The sequence below is a fragment of the Dendropsophus ebraccatus genome, chromosome 9 (genome assembly GCF_027789765.1).
Source record: "Dendropsophus ebraccatus isolate aDenEbr1 chromosome 9, aDenEbr1.pat, whole genome shotgun sequence".
Taxonomy (NCBI): Eukaryota; Metazoa; Chordata; class Amphibia; order Anura; family Hylidae; genus Dendropsophus; species Dendropsophus ebraccatus.
Genome location: NC_091462.1, coordinates 93,125,873 through 93,144,172, shown reverse-complemented (window position 1 = coordinate 93,144,172; position 18,300 = coordinate 93,125,873). Strand labels below are relative to the sequence as shown.

At 44.1% G+C, this 18,300-nt stretch overlaps 1 protein-coding gene across 4 annotated transcripts in view; it reads right to left on the bottom strand.

Annotated features, from left to right (window-relative positions):
* Nucleotides 1-4,546: 4,546 nt before the first annotated feature.
* Nucleotides 4,547-18,300, bottom strand: part of LOC138801256 (uncharacterized) — a 28,136-nt gene continuing 14,382 nt past the window's right edge. The window contains exons 3-21 of one of the 4 annotated variants that reach the window (XM_069983865.1): nucleotides 16,385-16,406; nucleotides 15,529-15,547; nucleotides 15,309-15,353; nucleotides 14,750-14,908; nucleotides 13,971-14,009; nucleotides 13,449-13,499; nucleotides 13,139-13,186; nucleotides 12,948-12,995; nucleotides 11,797-11,859; nucleotides 8,659-8,697; nucleotides 7,959-8,009; nucleotides 7,658-7,696; nucleotides 7,485-7,532; nucleotides 6,410-6,460; nucleotides 6,016-6,063; nucleotides 5,658-5,702; nucleotides 5,332-5,367; nucleotides 4,995-5,042; nucleotides 4,547-4,840 (exon numbers count right to left, since the gene is read on the bottom strand). In XM_069983865.1, coding sequence (XP_069839966.1) covers nucleotides 4,997-5,042; nucleotides 5,332-5,367; nucleotides 5,658-5,702; nucleotides 6,016-6,063; nucleotides 6,410-6,460; nucleotides 7,485-7,532; nucleotides 7,658-7,696; nucleotides 7,959-8,009; nucleotides 8,659-8,697; nucleotides 11,797-11,859; nucleotides 12,948-12,995; nucleotides 13,139-13,186; nucleotides 13,449-13,499; nucleotides 13,971-14,009; nucleotides 14,750-14,908; nucleotides 15,309-15,353; nucleotides 15,529-15,547; nucleotides 16,385-16,406 — 897 coding nt within the window. In that variant the 3' untranslated portion in view covers nucleotides 4,547-4,840; nucleotides 4,995-4,996. The remainder of the gene's footprint in view (nucleotides 4,841-4,994; nucleotides 5,043-5,331; nucleotides 5,368-5,657; nucleotides 5,703-6,015; nucleotides 6,064-6,409; nucleotides 6,461-7,484; nucleotides 7,533-7,657; nucleotides 7,697-7,958; nucleotides 8,010-8,658; nucleotides 8,698-11,796; nucleotides 11,860-12,947; nucleotides 12,996-13,138; nucleotides 13,187-13,448; nucleotides 13,500-13,970; nucleotides 14,010-14,749; nucleotides 14,909-15,308; nucleotides 15,354-15,528; nucleotides 15,548-16,384; nucleotides 16,407-18,300) is intronic. The other 3 variants (XM_069983866.1, XM_069983868.1, XM_069983869.1) reach the window with 3 other exon arrangements.

Below are 18,300 nucleotides of genomic sequence, written 5' to 3'. Positions count from 1 at the left end.
GAAGGGTTCATTTCTCCTGAAAGCTTCTTCCGCCAACTTAGGTGACTTGTAGGTGGACATTGAGCCATCATTATGAAAAATGCGCAAAGTGGCCGGATATTGCAGCTGAAACTTCTTTTTCGCCTTGAATAAAGCTGTACAAACGTTGCTGAAAGCTCTGCGCCGTTTTGTGACTTCTGCAGAGTAGTCCTCAAAGATCATGAGGCGCATGCCCTGTACTTCCAGGGGTTGGGACCTCTTCCTGTAGGCTCGCAGGATGGCCGTTTTATCGTTGAAGTCTAACAGCCGGAATATAACTGGACGAGGCCTCGCTGTCATCACGTCCCGCGCATTTTCGCGGATGCTGGGGGGCATGCCAATTCTGTGTACCCTTTCAATCCTACACGCATGGGGCAGGCCGAGGGTTTTTGGTATGTCCCGCTCACAGAATGATTGCAGGTCAGCTGTACCAATTTTCTCTGGTATCCCTATGATGCGTAGATTGTTTCTTCTGGAACGATTTTCCAGGTCATCTATTTTGTCCTCCATAACCTCGGTGACGTCGTATAGCTGGCGTACACGAGAGCGGAGGAAGTCGTTTTCATCTTCCAGAGCAGAAACACGCTGTTCCACCACCTCAATTCTGGTAGCGTGATCAGTAACTTCCTTGCGTATCTGGGACAGAGAGGTTTTAAAAGCATCCTCTATTATCCTCTGCATATTCGGGAGTATGTGCTGTGTAACTGCTGCTGCCAATAGCTTATAGTCAATGGCGGGTGATAGTCCTCCCTGTGAGCAGGCATTAGCATTGCTGGCAGCACTGCCTGTTTCCCCAGTATATCCCAGCAGCTGGGCCTGGGCATAGCTCTGTGGCATAGTTCCCTGTATTGGGGTCTGGGATAAAGATGCAGGACTGTCTGGGGGAGCTTGATTCTGGCAGAGACCCCCTGATATTGTCTTTGCAGGCTGGGGCTCTCCCATAGGGAGCGCATGGCCGCCGGCCCCGGGTACTGTGTCCCCCTCCTTTGTGCCGGTTTGCTGCGAGTCCCGGCCGGCTTCCCTTCCCCACACTCCACCTGTACTATTGGGGGGCTGTGCCGGTCCCGCCGAGCTGCTAGTGTGGTGCCGCTGCCCCGGTTCTGGGTCTCGCCAGCCTTCACTTGCCTGCTGGGGACCTCCTGTGGCAGTGTTCTCCTCCTCCTGCGGCGCCATCTTGGATTCCTCTGCCGCCATGCGGCCCGGCGTCTGGGGCTGTTTCTGTGTGCTGCGGAGCAGGTAACGCTCCATCTGCTGGTCCCCCTGCTGCTCGCCCGCTGTCCCGTCTCCTCGGGCTGGTCTGTCGCCGCCTGCGGCCGTTTTGTAAGGGTCAGTGCCGCCTCACCCCGGGAGCTCCTCCGGCGTGCGTCTTTACATGACCGCGCCGGAACCGGAAGTCCCGTTATATTATTTCTTTGGGTAGTGCCTTGTCTGCATTTGTAGCTTTGAGGTTTTATAACTCTGCAATATGTGATAGACATTAAACTTTAAAGCAAAATAAGTGAAACAAGAGAAGCAAAATAAAGACACAACACATTGTAATTAGGTGTTAAATTTTATTTAAAATTACATGACACTGCAAAAAGACCTCCGACTCACAAAGAGTCACTCAGCAGCACTCAGGCGAGGAAAAACCCCCTGTGGAGGAAACCTCGAGGGAGCCATGGCTGAAGAGTTGCCCCTCCCTTGGGCTTAGAGGTTAATATTAATATAACATATTTTCAGAATGAAGGGTGGGGCAGGGTAAACTGGAGAATAGGGCCTCACCATTGCCATTGACAGCATGGATGGGTAAGACGCTCTGCCACTCTTGTCCCATCTGACATAAATAAATCATCTAGATGATAAATTCAACTCATTTGCTTTGAAATTTTATTGGCCCTTTCTGAAGACTCTTTTAGATGTTAAGGGAGTCTAGTTCTCCAGTCTCTGATGTTAAAGGGGCAACTGTTTCCCCCATATGAGGCAAATAAATCCTCCTGATCTTATGGGCCCCTAATTTGCCTCTAGATGTTACAAGGGTTTATCTGGGAAGCTAGAAAGGTGTTTCCTTTCCCCCCTTACCAGGGTCCCACTTCCAGTTCCGACTCATCTCATCCCAACATCTTCTGACTTGGCTAAGGTCTGAGACAGTAGATCAGGTACTATGCTGTGATCACCACATGTGGGTGAAAGCCTCCTCCAGCAGTGGCAAATGTACTCACAATGTTATGATGACATCGGAAAACATTGCTTGTACATTGGCCGCAACTGGTTTCGCCCACATGAGACAATCACAACAAAGTACCTGCCCCACTGTCTCAGCTCACCGCCCTTAAGCCACGTCAGGAGATGTTGGTCGGAGACGAGACCAAACTAGAAGTGAGATGCCAGCGAGGGAGAAAATGTAACACCTTTTTAGTTACCTAGATAACCCCTTTAAGGGCGCCTCCTCCAGACTCCTCTAGATGTTGTGAGTGTCCTGTCCTCCAGTTACTGATGGTAATAGGGGGCTCCTCCTTCCGCATATGAGGCAAATAAATCCTCCTGATCTTATGGGCCCCTAATTTGCCTCTAGATGTTTAAAGGGGTTATCTAGGGAGCTAGAAAGGTGTTTCCTTTCCCCCCTTACCAGGGTCCCACTTCCAGTTCCGACTCATCTCATCCCAACATCTTCTGACTTGGCTAAGGTCTGAAACAGTAGATCAGGTACTATGGTGTGATCATCACATGTGGGTGAAACTCGCCTCCAGCAGTGGCCAATGTACTCGCAATGTTCTGATGACATTGGACAACATTGCTTGTACATTGGCCGCCACCAGTTTCGCCCTCATGTGACATTCGCAACAAAGTACCTGCCCCACTGTCTCAGCTCACCGCCCTTATGCCAGGTCAGGAGATGTTGGTCGGAGACGAGACCAAACCAGAAGTGAGATGCCAGCGAGGGAGGAAATGTAACACCTTTTTAGTTACCTAGATAACCCCTTTAAGGGCGCCTCCTCCAGACCCCTCTAGATGTTGTGAGTGTCCTGTCCTCCAGTTAATGATGGTAATAGGGGGCTCCTCCTTCCCCCATATGAGGCAAATAAATCCTCCTGATCTTATGTGCCCCTAATTTGCCTCTTGATGTTACAAGGGGTATCTGGGGAGCTAGAAAGGTGTTTCCTTTCCCCCCCTTACCAGGGTCCTACTTCCAGTTCCGACTCATCTCATCCCAACATCTTCTGACTTGGCTAAGGTCTGAGACAGTAGATCAGGTACTATGGTGTGATCATCACATGTGGGTGAAACTCGCCTCCAGCAGTGGCCAATGTACTCGCAATGTTCTGATGACATTGGACAACATTGCTTGTACATTGGCCGCCACCAGTTTCTCCCTCATGTGACATTCGCAACAAAGTACCTGCCCCACTGTCTCAGCTCACCGCCCTTATGCCAGGTCAGGAGATGTTGGTCGGAGACGAGACCAAACCAGAAGTGAGATGCCAGCAAGGGAGGAAATGTAAAACCTTTTTAGTTACCTAGATAACCCCTTTAAGGGCGCCTCCTCCAGACCCCTCTAGATGTTGTGAGTGTCCTGTCCTCCAGTTTATGATGGTAATAGGGGGCTCCTCCTTCCCCCATATGAGGCAAATAAATCCTCCTGATCTTATGTGCCCCTAATTTGCCTCTTGATGTTACAAGGGGTTATCTGGGGAGCTAGAAAGGTGTTTCCTTTCCCCCCTTACCAGGGTCCCACTTCCAGTTCCGACTCATCTCATCCCAACATCTTCTGACTTGGCTAAGGTCTGAGACAGTAGATCAGGTACTATGGTGTGATCACCACATGTGGGTGAAACTCGCCTCCAGCAGTGGCCAATGTACTCGCAATGTTCTGATGACATTGGACAACATTGCTTGTACATTGGCCGCCACCAGTTTCGCCCTCATGTGACATTCGCAACAAAGTACCTGCCCCACTGTCTCAGCTCACCGCCCTTATGCCAGGTCAGGAGATGTTGGTAGGAGACGAGACCAAACCAGAAGTGAGATGCCGGAGAGGTAGGAAATGTAACACCTTTTTAGTTACCTAGATAACCCCTTTAAGGGCGCCTCCTCCAGACCCCTCTAGATGTTGTGAGTGTCCTGTCCTCCAGTTAATGATGATAATAGGGGGCTCCTCCTTCCCCCATATGAGGCAAATAAATCCTCCTGATCTTATGTGCCCCTAATTTGCCTCTTGATGTTACAAGGGGTATCTGGGGAGCTAGAAAGGTGTTTCCTTTCCCCCCTTACCAGGGTCCCACTTCCAGTTCCGACTCATCTCATCCCAACATCTTCTGACTTGGCTAAGGTCTGAGACAGTAGATCAGGTACTATGGTGTGATCATCACATGTGGGTGAAACCCGCCTCCAGCAGTGGCCAATGTACTCGCAGTGTCATGATGACATCGGACAACATTGCTTGTACATTGGCCGCCACCAGTTTCGCCCACATGTGACATTCGCAACAAAGTACCTGCCCCACTGTCTCAGCTCACCGCCCTTATGCCAGGTCAGAAGATGTTGGTCGGAGACGAGACCAAACCAGAAGTGAGATGCCGGAGAGGTAGGAAAAGTAACACCTTTTTAGTTACCTAGAAAACCCCTTTAAGGGGGCCTCCTCCAGACTCCTCTAGGTGTTGTGAGTGTCCTGTCCTCCTATTTCCGATGGTAAAGGGGGGCTCCTCCTCCCCCATATGAGGTAAATGTTTCCTCCTGATCTTATGGGCGTCTCATTTACCCCTTGATGTTATAGACGCCTCCTCCTCCAGACGACTCCAGATGGTCGGGGTGTCTTCTCCTCACACTGGGGGCGCGATGTTACCTAGATGGGAGATATACCAAGCAAAGTGTTAACAGAATAGAAACATGATGGAACTTTATTAATAATCACAGTTACATATATAATCTCCATATGAAAATACAATCAGGAAACAGTGATCTGCAGCCTGAGGTGTGATGAGATTTTGGTTACTCACTTTTACTCCTCCTGGATGGTGCAGCAGCAGCAGAACAGCGCCCGCAGTCTATAAGGGAAAGAAAAGAAGCAGCATGACTTTCGTGAGATCAGACACGTCTTCTGGGGACACAGCAGTGATGGGAGAATAGACTGGAGAGAGGGGCATCAGAGCGATCCTAGTGGGTGGGATACAGGGGGAATATGGCGGCACCATGTAACTTATTTGGCTGTATTCTGTACATGAGGTCTTTGTTGGGTTATTATATGTGACTGGTAATATATAGTGATGACATGAGGAGGTGCAGTGCAGCAATAGCCGTGTGGTGTCATGTAAATGTATCATCACTTATATTTACCTGGATAAGATGGATCTCCTCCTGCTGCTGCTTCTACTGAGGAGAAATGACCAAGAAATGGTCAGAAATAAATGCTTAGTGTAAGAAACCCGAATTACTGAGCACATTATATAGAAACAATGTAAAGGAAATGTATTCTTGTATCCATCAGCTCCTGCAGCTACATATATTACAGTCAGGACTCAGCAATATAATATTCTCCATTACCCACAATAGAGATATGAGCCCACCTCCAAATAAAGCACCCCCTATCCTCTCGCTCTATACAGGATGGGAAATAACATTAATCCCTTGCATTTACAATGTTATAAGCTTTGTTTACTTACCTGGGGATCTCCATGGCCTTCTCCTCTTCTTCTTCCTCTTCTTCTCTGTATATAGAACATGAACCAGCACAGATATAAATATATTGTTATATTACACATTGTATAGCTTATCCTATAGTATAGTATAGTACTATGTATGGCAGCTACTGCCAACAAAGCTATAGCGTGTATGGGGACCTTAATAACTCTCTCACAGTGTCAGCAGTTTGGAATGTAAATTTATGCCAGTCAAATAAATGGAAAAATTTGATTTTATATCTAACTAGAGCGCCCCCTTTCCTGTCCTCCCACCTCTCCTCTCTCTATACTGGATGGTAAAAAACAAATACATGCATTCATAGTACATGTGATTTCTTACCCGTTGATGTCCTCAATCTGGTCCTCTTCCTTCTCTTCCTCCACTTCACTGTATGTAAAACATAAACCAGGTAAATGTGAGGCCTGGAGCTATTACCTACCAATCCACCAATCCTGTGGTGAGAATTCCCTCAGACAATATGTAGATGGCTCCAATCATTGAATCAATGTGGAAATTTGCTTATGTTTTAAGCAGTTAAAAACCATGAAATACACTATTTATACATATTTATACTATTTAGTGCCTAGCGCAGCAGCAGCTGGTAATACGACCCTGGGCACATGTAGATATACAGAGTTTCAGGTGAGGAGTTTATGAGCAGTGATGCCATTGGACTCCTATATCCACCCAGAGAATACAGATGGGTGGTTGTATCTCTGCTGCTTCTACTTACATGATGGTCTCCAGGCTCGGGATCTGCAGGCCCAGTGGGTTCTTGTCATCCCTGTAACAGAGAACAGATGTTTGGTTAGGGTTATTCTTACTTTGTACCATTTAAAACTTTCAGAAAATATTATTTATTGTTCTCTCAAGAATAACATGAATTTCATCCCCGATATTTATTAACCCCTTGTTGTCGCTGCCAGTTTCCCCTTAACATCGTTGCCCTGTTTTTCAATTCTGACATGATTAATTTATTACATGGCAGTAACCTTTTTTATGCATCTAAGTGATTCTGAGGTTTTCATGACACACCGGGCTTTATGTAAGTCGTAAATTTTGGTTGATACATTTAATGTTTTTTTGTAAAAAAAATTCTTGAACAGCCAGCATTTAAGTTGACATTCTCTACTTGTAAACAAAAGATAACTTTTGCTGTTATTTTGCAAAAATTTGATCTACTATGGGAAAAACACCACAAAAATCTAACAAACAAAAAAAATGTAATTTAAACAAAATGATACAAAGTTTATTAGAAGAAAATGCAAGTAATGTAAAATTTTAAATAACTCCAAACACTAATTTTCGTAGGCTTCTTGTTTAAAAGGGGCACACCAGCGAAAAATGTCACAAATGTCACAAAGTTATACAGATTTGTAATTTACTTCTTTTCAAAAATCTCAAGCCTTCTAGTACTTATCAGCTGCTGTATTTTCTGCAGGAAGTGGTGTATTATTTCCAGTCTGACACAGTGCTCTCTGCTGCCACCTCTGTCCCTGACAGGAACTGTCCTGAGCAGTAGAAATTCCCAATAGAAAACCTCTCCTGCTCTGGACAGACGTGGCAGCAGAGAGCACTGTGTCAGACTGGAAAGAATACACCATTTCCTGCAGGACATAAAGCAGCCAATAAGTACTGGAAGACTTGAGATTTTTAAATAGAAGTAATATAGAAAACTATATAACTTTCTGACAACAGTTGTTTGAGAGAAAAAACTTTTGCTGCAGTAGTCCTTTAAGATGAGACCCCCCCCCCCCCCCCACTACAAACGTGTCACTGTGGCTGATATTTTACTATGAGATACTTACTCCCAATCCTCCATGTCTTCCGCGTCCTTGCTGGTGTTGTCATCGCTCCTGTTAGTGATAGAATAGAGAAGACAGAAAATATAATTTTATCTCTGCCTAGAGCGCCCCCTGTCCTGTCCTCCCACATCTCCTCTCTATACTGGAAGGAAAGAAACAAAACTGTGATTCCTTACCCGTGGATCTCCTCAGTCCAGTCCTCTTCCTCCTCTTCACTGTATGTAGAACAATGTAAATAAGGGGACATTTATTAAGGACATTGTAAATACAGTGTGACCTGTACCTGCCACATGGTGGGTGCAGAAATCTATATCTGCTCCGGAGCCGGTGTAGATTTCTGCCATGACTTACCTCTGTTTTTAGGCGTAAGCCATTATATTAGTTATAAAAGGAGGCCGCACCTTCTCTCCGTCTCTTCAGGCCCCTTACGTCTGTCATATGCCACAGAAAAGGCGACAATCTGCTGCTTCTACTTACATGATGGTCTCCAGGCTCGGGATCTGCAGGCCCAGCGGGTACTTCTCATCGCTGTAACAGAGAACATGTATTTGGTTAGGATTATTGTTACTTTGTCCCATTTAAAACTTTCAGAAAATGTTCTTTATTCTCCCTTGTCGTCGCTGCCAGTTTTCCCCTTAACACCATTTCCCTATTTTCCAATTCTCACATGATTAACTTTGCAGAAACTTTTTTATACATCTAAGTGATTCTGAGCTCATTTTCTAATCTGCCCCCTTAAAGGAGAACTCCAGCGGGAAAAAATAGTTTTTAAATCAACTTGTGCTAAAATGAACTTAGAATTTAAAAATTAGATTTTTTCCCCTCATTTTCTCTTTTAGTCATGTTCTGTACATAGCAGCCGGTGTTGGCAGAGAAATACAACTCAGTATATTCCCTGATTCTGCAGTTTTTAGATGTGTCACATACGTGGCCCTAGAGCGCTACCTGTCTCACACATAGGTCTTACACACCAAGCAGCACCTAGTGGCCCCTGTCATTTAGGACATTATATAGGCCTCATATCAGTTTGCAGAGGACTTAGGGGGCTAAAATACTTCTGTGTGACAATTGAGGTTTTTATTGGTGCATTCTGGGCCCCATGTGACTCTGATCCCTCTTTATTCCATGCTGTTATGGGGTGAAGCAGGTACATGCTTTTTTCATGTAGTGTGAATACCTGTAAATCCACGGTGCGGTCATCACCTTCTTCTTCCACCTATTACATGACAAGAGAAAAAAAATATAAAGGAGATATTAGTCAGTCCTATGTTCCGCCTATTGGGGGAGGTTTTATGAAAACTAGAAAATTAGAAATACACTGGCCTAGATTTATTAAAACAGATGATCCGGCTTTGACCCCTTCAAGACCGAGCCCATTGATGCCCGGATGTCCGGGTCAGATTAATGCAATGTTCCTCCTCGCCTTCTAGGAGCCATAGCGTTTTTATTTTTCCACCTACAGGGCTGGTTGGGGTGTCATTTTTTTGCGCCATGATCTCTAGTTTTTATTAATATCATATTGGTGTAACAGAAAATTTTTGATCGCTTTTTATAAATTTTTTCCTGATATATAATTTTTTTAAAACAGCAATCCTGGTGTTTTTTTCCCCCATTTACGACGTTCACCGTGCGGAAACAATAAAGTTCTATTTTAATAGATCGGACAATTCTGCATGCCATGATATATATTATGTATATTTGTATGTTTTTTTTTTATATGTTTATTTTTATAATGGTTAAGGAGGTATATTAAACTTTTATTAGGGGGGGTTATAAGGGTTTTTTAATACTTTTAAAAACTTTATTATTATTTTTTTTTACACTTTTTTTTTCTTTAAAACATGCAATCAATAGATTGCATATACTGATCTATGCTGTGCCATAGCATAGCATAGATCAGTGTTATTGGCAATTTATGCATAGAGCCTGCCTGAGAGCAGACTCTATGCATAAATCGCCCATCCGACAAGACGGAGGTAAGGGACTTAACCTCGCCTGTCGATTGCCATGCTGCGTGGGTCCCGTTCACTTAGTGACAAGTGCTTGTTCTGTCACTGAGTATCTTAAACTGCGCAATCGCTATTGATCGCAGCGTTTAAGGGGTTAATGACAGACAGCTGCGCGATCGCAGATGCCTGTCATTATGCTGGGCTCCCGAGACACTGATGTGTGTGGGATCGCTCTCACTGCAGTGGTCCCACACACATTACCCCTTCATTTTCAGGAACGTATATGTACATTCCTACTACACGGGGTATGTGCAGTAGGTACACATATATACAAATTACTAACGTCAAGGGGTTTGGGATTGCAGTGATTTCCCTGGATTTCTGGCCCTGTGCCCTGGATCTTTGCACACAGATGCAGTCAGGGAGAATAGTAGACAGGGAGCAGGTAGACTGCTCAGCCAGTTACTCACAGCATGCAGATACCTCAGGTCTGCAGCCTATGATCCGCCAGCATGTGATCCCTGCATGAATCTACATGATGAGATGACGTCTTTCAGGTGTTAGGTTTTTGTATTATATTTGTGACAATTTTTAACAAAATCCTGGTTACAGTATGTTTGAAGTACAATATCTGAGTACAACTTTGATAAAAATATGTAACAAGATTTTTTTTTTAACAGATAGAAATTTTTTACCATACCCAAGGTGATGTTGTTAGGTGTCAGATCCCTCCTTTGTGCCTGTAAGTGTCTTAAAGGCGTGGCCTAACCTCTGAGGGGCCACCACTTCCCTAGCCCTGCTTCCCTCCCCTACCATCTTGACTAATTGTTTTGGCTTGGCCGTCAGTCATGATGATAGAGGAGACATAGTTAGAACAAAGGAAAATGTATCACCTGATCAGCTTAGCCCCGCCTCCGGGACACTCACGGTGACAGCTAAGAGTTGGAATTTGAAGAAATTCTGTGCCTGGAAATACCTTGTGTATGTCTAATATCTAATAGGTTTTTACTTCTGCTATCCAGCTCTGTCTGTGGTTTATATTTATTGGCATTCTTATAAAAAATAACCCTTCTTTTTATTTGCAGTAAAATGTCGGAGCCGGATGTTATGTGAAAGTCTCTACAATTAATGCTTTGTACTTCTTGGTGTTTTCATTGGGAAAGTGGTGTGTGCTCTAGGTACGGTGTCTTTTCTTTATATATGTGTTGCGTTTTGTTAAGGTTTTTTTGTTTTTCACATTATAATTAGAGATGAGCGAACCTGGAGCATGCTCGAGTCCATCCGAACCCGAACTTTCGGCATTTGATTAGCGGTGGCTGCTGAACTTGGATAAAGCCCTAAGGCTGTGTGGAAAACATGGATATAGTCATTGGCTGTATCCATGTTTTCCAGACAACCTTAGCGCTTTATCCAAGTTCAGCAGCCGCCACTAATCAAATGCCGAACGTTCGGGTTCGGATGGACTCGAACCCGAACCCCGTTCGCTCATCTCTAATTATAATTCATGTGATTGAGGCCGACTTCACACATGGCAGTTTTTTGGAAACGGCCGCTGCAGTTTTTGAGCCAAAGCCAGGAGTGGATCCGGCAGGGAGGAGACATATAAGTGCCGCCTTTCTTTTACCCATTACTTTTAATCCACTTCTGGTTTTGACTCGTTTTGCAGCGGCAGTATTCCACAAACCTGTGGGGAAACACTGTGTGAATCCAGCCTCAAAGAGAGACCAATGATCACATGATCTACTATGGGAAAAACACCACAAAAATCTGACAAAATAAAAACATGTAATTTAATCAAAATGCTACAAAGTTTACTAAAAGAAAACTAAAGTAATGTAAAATTTAAAATAACTCCAAACACTGTAATTTTCGTAGGCTTGTTGTTTAAAGGGGCACTCTAGAGAAAAATGTTTTCTTTCAAATTAACTGATGTCAGAAAGTTATAAAGATTTGTAATTTACTTATTTTCAAAAATCTCAATCCTTCTAGTACTTATCAGCTGCCGTATGTCCTGCATGATGCATGATGTGGTGTATTCTTTTCAGTCTGACACAGTGCTCTCTGCTGCCACCTCTGTCCCTGACAGGAACTGTCCTGAGCAGTAGCAAAATCCCCAAAGAAAACCTCTCCTGCTCTGGACAGTTCCTGACACAGACAGAGGTGGCAGCATAGAGCACCATGTCAGACTGGAAAGAATACACCACTTCCTGCAGGACATACAGCAGCTTTTTGACACCAGTTTGTTTGAAAGAAAAAAAAAACTTTTTTGCTTGTGTACCCCTTTAGGATGAGACCCCCTGCAAACATGTCTATGTGACTGATGTAACTATTATATTACATATTATATTTTACTATGAGATACTTACTCCTCAAAGTCCTCATCATCCTCTGTGTCCTCCTCGTCCTCCTCTCTGATGTTGTCATCGTTCCTGTTAGTGATAGAATAGAGAAGATAGTGAGAACCTAACACACATTAGAGACTCATTCACACCATGACGTAAATTTTCTGGCAGAACTTTATCAAGAGAAAGACAATGTCCTAAGCTGTAGAAAATCCCCCCAGAAAACCTCTCCTGCTCTTAACAGTTCCTGACACAGACAGAGGGGGCAGCAGAGAGCACTGTGTCAGACTGGAAAGAATACACCACTTCCTGTGGTAAGTTTTGGTTGATACATTTAATGTTTTTTGTAAAAATAAATTCTGGAACAGCTAGCATTCACACATGGCAGTTTCTTGGAAACGGCCTCTGCAGTTTTTGAGCCAAAGCCAGGAGTGGATCCGGCAGGGAGGAGACATATAAGTGCCGCCTTTCTTTTACCCATTACTTTTAATCCACTTCTGGTTTTGACTCAAAAATTGCAGCGGCAGTATTCCACAAACCTGTGGGGAAACACTGTGTGAATCCAGCCTCAAAGAGAGGCCAATGATCACATGATCTACTATGGGAAAAAAACCACAAAATCCAAAAATAAACAAAATGATACAAAGTTTATTAGAAGAAAATGCAAGTAATATAAAATTTAAAATAGCTCCAAACACTTTTATTTGTGTAGGCTTCTTGTATAAAGGGGCACTCCAGCGAAAAATGTTTTCTAATGAACTGGTTTCACAAGGTTATACAGATTTGTAATTTACTTCTTTTCAAAAATCTCAAGCCTTCTAGTACTTATCAGCTGCTGTATGTCCTACAGGAAGTGTACCTCTATTCTTTCCAGTCTGACACAGTGCTCTCTGCTGCCACCTCTGTTCCTGACAAAAAATGTCCTGAGCAGTAGAAATTCCCAATAGAAAACCTCTCCTGCCTTGGACAGTTCCTGACACAGACAGAGGTGGCAGCAGAGAGCACTGTGTCAGACTGGAAATAACACAACAGTTCCTGCAGGACATACAGCAGCCAATAAGTACTGGAAGACACTTTGTTTTAAAGAAAAAACTTTTGCTGCAGTACTCCTCTAAGACAAGACCCCCCCCTACAAACATGTCTATGTGGCTGATATTTTACTATGAGATACTTACTCCCAATCCTCCATGTCCTCCGCGTCCTTGCTGGTGTCGTCATCGCTCCTGTTAGTGATAGAATAGAGAAGACAGAAAATATGATTTTATCTCTACCTAGAGCGCCCCCTGTCCTGTCCTGCCACATCTCCTCTCTCTATACTGGAAGGAAAGAAACAAAACTTGCAGTCACAGTACTTGTGATTCCTTACCCGTGGATCTCCTCAGTCCAGTCCTCTTCCTCCTCTTCCTCCTCTTCACTGTATGTAGAACAATGTAAATAAGGGGACATTTATTAAGGACATTATAAATCCGGGGGGACCTGTACCTGCCACACGGTGGGTGCAGAAATCTATATCTGCTTCGGAGCCGGTGTAGATTTCTGACATGACTTACCTCCGTTTTTAGGCGTAAGCCATTATATTAGTTATAAAAGGAGGCCGCACCTTCTCTCCGCCTCTTCAGGCCCCTTACGTCTGTCATATGCCACAGAAAAGGCGACAATCTGCTGCTTCTACTTACATGATGGTCTCCAGGCTCGGGATCTGCAGGCCCAGCGGGTACTTCTCATCGCTGTAACAGAGAACAGATATTTGGTTAGGATCATTGTTACTTTGTCCCATTTAAAACTTTCAGAAAATGTTCTTTATTCTCCCTTGTTGTCGCTGCCAGTTTTCCCCTTAACACCATTTCCCTATTTTTCAATTCTCACATGATTAACTTGGCAGAAACTTTTTTATACATCTAAGTGATTCTGAGCTCATTTTCTATTCTGCCCCCTTAAAGGAGAACTCCAGCGGAAAAAAAATAGTTTTTAAACCAACTTGTGCTAAAATAAACAGCAGCACCTAGTGGCCCCTGTCATTTAGGACATTATATAGGCCTCATATCAGTTTGCAGAGGACTTAGGGGGCTAAAATACTTCTGTGTGACAATTGAGGTTTTTATTGGTGCATTCTGGGCCCCATGTGACTCTGATCCCTCTTTATTCCATGCTGTTATGGGGTGAAGCAGGTACATGCTTTTTTCATGTAGTGTGAATACCTGTAAATCCACGGTGCGTTCATCACCTTCTTCTTCCACCTATTACATGACAAGAGAAAAAAACTATAAAGGAGATATTAGTCAGTCCTATGTGCCGCCTATTGGGGGAGGTTTCATCCAAACTAGAAAATTGGAAATACACTGGCCTAGATTTATTAAAACAGATGATCCGGCTTTGACCCCTTCAAGACTGAGCCCATTGATGCCCGGATGTCCGGGTCAGATTAATGCAATGTTCCTCCTCGCCTTCTAGGAGCCATAGCGCTTTTATTTTTCCACCTACAGGGCTGGTTGGGGTGTTATCTTTTGCACCATGATCTCTAGTTTTTATTAATATCATATTGATGTAACAGAAAATTTTTGATCGCTTTTTATAATTTTTTTTTCTGATATATAATTTCAAAAAATCAGCAATCATGGTGTTTTTCCCCCTTATAAGGGTTTTTAATACTTTTAAAAACTTTTTTTTACACTTTTTTTACTTTAAAGGGAACCTGTCACCCCCTGTGCCGGGGTGAAGGCCGCCCGACCCCCCACTAAAGCCCTGGATACTTACCTCATCTCGCCAAGTCCCGTTCCTGGAGCCGGTCCCGATACGGAGATATCCTTGTCTGAAGCCCAGCATGCGTGCTGCTACGATGAGTCCGATGCCCATAGAGAATGAATGGAGCCGTCATACTCTATGGGCGTTGGACTCATCTCCCCCCCCCCACAGACATGTCTATGTGACTGATGCAACAATTATATTACTATATTATATTTAACTATGACATACTTACTCTTCAAAGTCTTCATCATCATCTGTGTCCTCCTCGTCCTCCTCGTACTCCTTGCTGATGTCCTCCTTGTCCTCCTCATCCTCCTTGTCCTCCACGTCCTCCACGTCCTCCTCGTCCTCCATGTCCTCCTCGTCCTCCTTGCTGATGTCCTCCTCACTCCTGTTAGTGATAGAATAGAGAAGATAGTGAGAACCTAACACACATTAGAGACTCATTCACACCATGACATCAATTTTCTGGCAGAACTTTATCAAGAGAAAGACAATGTCCTAAGCTGTAGAAAAACCCCACAGAAAACCTCCCCTGCTCTGGACATTTCCTGACACAGACAGAAGTGGCAGCAGAGAGCACTGTGTCAGACTGGAAAGAATACACCACTTCCTGCAGGACATACAGCAGCTGATGAGTACTGGAAAACGTGAGAGTTTTAAATAGAAGTAATATATAAATCTGTATAACTTTCTAACAGCAGCTTGTTTAAAAAATTTTTTTACTTGAGTTCCCCTTTAAAACGAGACCCCTCCCCTGCAAACATGTCTATGTGATATGAGATACTTACGTCCAATCCTCCTCGTCCTCCACGTCCTCCTCGTCCTCCTCGCTCCTGTTAGTGATTTAATAGAGAAGATAGTGAAAACCTAACACGCATTAGAGACTCATTCACACCATCAGTTTATTCAGAGACGTTCTCTCAGCAATCCTGCAGTGATGATCGGTGTCTATAGGGGAGGAATTACGGGGTCACACAAGTTTTACATTTTCAGTAAAGATTTACTTACCCGAAATCCGATTCTTCCTCTAAAGTAAAAAAAAAAAGAAAAAAAGAAAATTGTTAGTTTTAAATAAGTTATATAAAATGGTAAAATAATAACAATAATAATTTTCCCTATTTGCCTTAGATTTAGGGACGTGCTTTATATATTGTAGAGACACAAAATGGAGATGGAAAACGTTAAACTTTTTTTTTTTTCATTCTAAATGACAGAACTCCATAATATTTTTGTCACCATAACAATAAGGCGGCTTGTTTCTTGCAGAACAAGTTGCCCCCTGTTCTTTTCTATATATTGTTATATTGTAAGGTGATATAAAATATATATTTTTTTAAATATAACTTAATTTTGCCCTTTTGAGGGTTGTTACGGATCTTCCGGCATACAGTGTGTCTTTTAAAGGAGAAGTCCGGCGTTTTTTAAAATTCATCAGCACTTACCTCTCCCCGTGCCCGCTGTGAGCAGTGGGACCGGCCTCGGGACCCACCTGAGAAACATTTTCCCCTGAATTGTGATGATGTCAGAGGAAAAGGCCTGTCCCAGCTGATGGACTGGCGGCTCAGCCAATCAATGACTGGAGTGGTGTCCCGCCCCCTTCAATGACTGGCTGAGTGACCATTCCATCAGCCGCCCCGTGTTGTATCAGCGCTGGAGATACTGAAGCCCGGTGAGAGTCCTGATGCCGGTCCGCCGCTCACCATGGGCACCGGAGAGGTAAGTTCCTACTTGTAATCAATTTCCCCCTGCCAGCTGCTGAATTTTATAAAATGCCGGCCTTCTCCTTTAACCTTATGATGTAACATGTGATGAGATGTCAGACATGAAATCTACAAAGATGATATTATAGACAGGAGACACTCACCCTCGATGTTGTCCTGTCCTCCCTGAAATAGGAAATAGAGAGAGTAAGCAGAGTGCGATGCTATATTGTATAGAGCAGTCAGGTTACCTTGATGACACTGGATGGGACTGAATCCTCATCCTATTACCCAGGATTATTATCCCCCAATCAGGCAGATATTGCCCTGTGTTATAGTTCCATCAGTGTGCGGCTTGTGGGCTGATTCCTTATATACCTCCTCCATGTAGTTGTGTCCATGGTGGGATGTGACCCTGTAATCCCATTGATACAAGTCACTATAACCTCTGAGCTGCTGTGCTGAGCAGGAAATGTCCTTCTGTACATCTCAGCTATTTGCCTATAAAACTAATAACAACACTAGGACGCAATAACATACATGGATCTGGTTGTAGATCCTTTTTTTTTTACCTCGTTTTATTGACAAATAGTAGGAAAGTAATCAAAGCAGAAACAATGTAGAAACATATAGAAACAATGACAACATGGCCTAAATTGTAAGGCAATTACCGAGATGCGTATTGTCACAGCATAGCTAACTAACATATCCACTAACTCCAGGTAGCTGTATCCCAGAACCGAGCGTTATGCAGTGCTACCCAAACACTAACAGGTAATAGAGGTATCAGTCAGTCACATGACGCAGAGTCAGCCTATTATTGTGAGGAGGGAATAGAAGAGGCAGGCGGGGGGGGGGGGGGGGGTCAGAGGTGACACATCCCAAATCTTATGGTGTTTATTGGGGCATTATCTGTGCTTATAAACTACCTCCTCATACGGTGCGATGTTATTATTTAGGTTCTTCCACATACCCACAGTGGGTGGTCTAGGATCCATCCATCACAAGGCTATCGCTTTTCTAGCCTTGTAGGAGGATGAGAAGGTGATGAGGCCAGTCCTCCTCCTCCAGCACACCACTGGTATTCATATAATAGCTGCACCACCTCTGCCCAAAAACGGGTAATGGTCGGGCAGTAGGTAAGAAGTGGAAATCCACTGCTCCAAGTAAAATATAAAGTCTTATATAAAGACCCGTATCATGTGCCAAGAGTCAAAATATAAAGACCCGTATCATGTGCCAAGAGTCGGTGGGTGAGTGATGACATTTTGGGCAGGAAGGCGTCAGTATACGCCCCATGTGACATAGTTGGACAGGTTTCAGATATGCCTGATGAACTATATACAACTGAATCAGCCTATTATTAATGGCAAGGGGGAAACAAAGCTGTGAGATTCCAGAAGGGCCTCACCAACGTCATCATCCAGGCTAGGAATCAGCGACTTCCACCTATCCATAGCCGACAGAGGTGTCCCAGCCACAGTAGCATCAGTCAGATGTGAGTATATGGAGGATATTAGGCCTCCTGGGCCTTGGGATCTAATAATACCAGTTATAGGATATGAGGAAAGTGCGGTGTTTGGAGAAGGAAGGAGTGTGTAGAGCGGCGTAACTGCAGAAACCTATACAAATATGGGTGTGTGTGGAATACCAAATGGATCCCTAATGGATGCAAAATCTTTCACAACCCCATCACTATATAGATCCGAGATGTATTGTACCCCATGGCGGTCCAAGTAGTTCCCATCCTCAAGTGTTCGCAGCCAAGTATAGAAGGGCTAAGTTGCCCCACAGTGGGGATTTAAGTGGGACATCACCAAAGTCCAAAATGGACCTGGCAGCCGTCCATATCTTCCTAGCTCCTCTGTGGGCAGGTAAGAGGCGGCACGAGGAGTCGTAGGGGAGTGTAGAAAGGACTACAGCGACACAGACGCAAGAAAATCGTGTCAATATATTCCAGAGAATCCAGGTGTTTGCACCTGAGTCCAGGGTCCCGGAAATGTAAGCTGTCCAGCCATGTAGTACAGATAAATGGTTGGTTCGGCCATACCAGCATTGTGTTTGGGTCGCTGCAATTTGG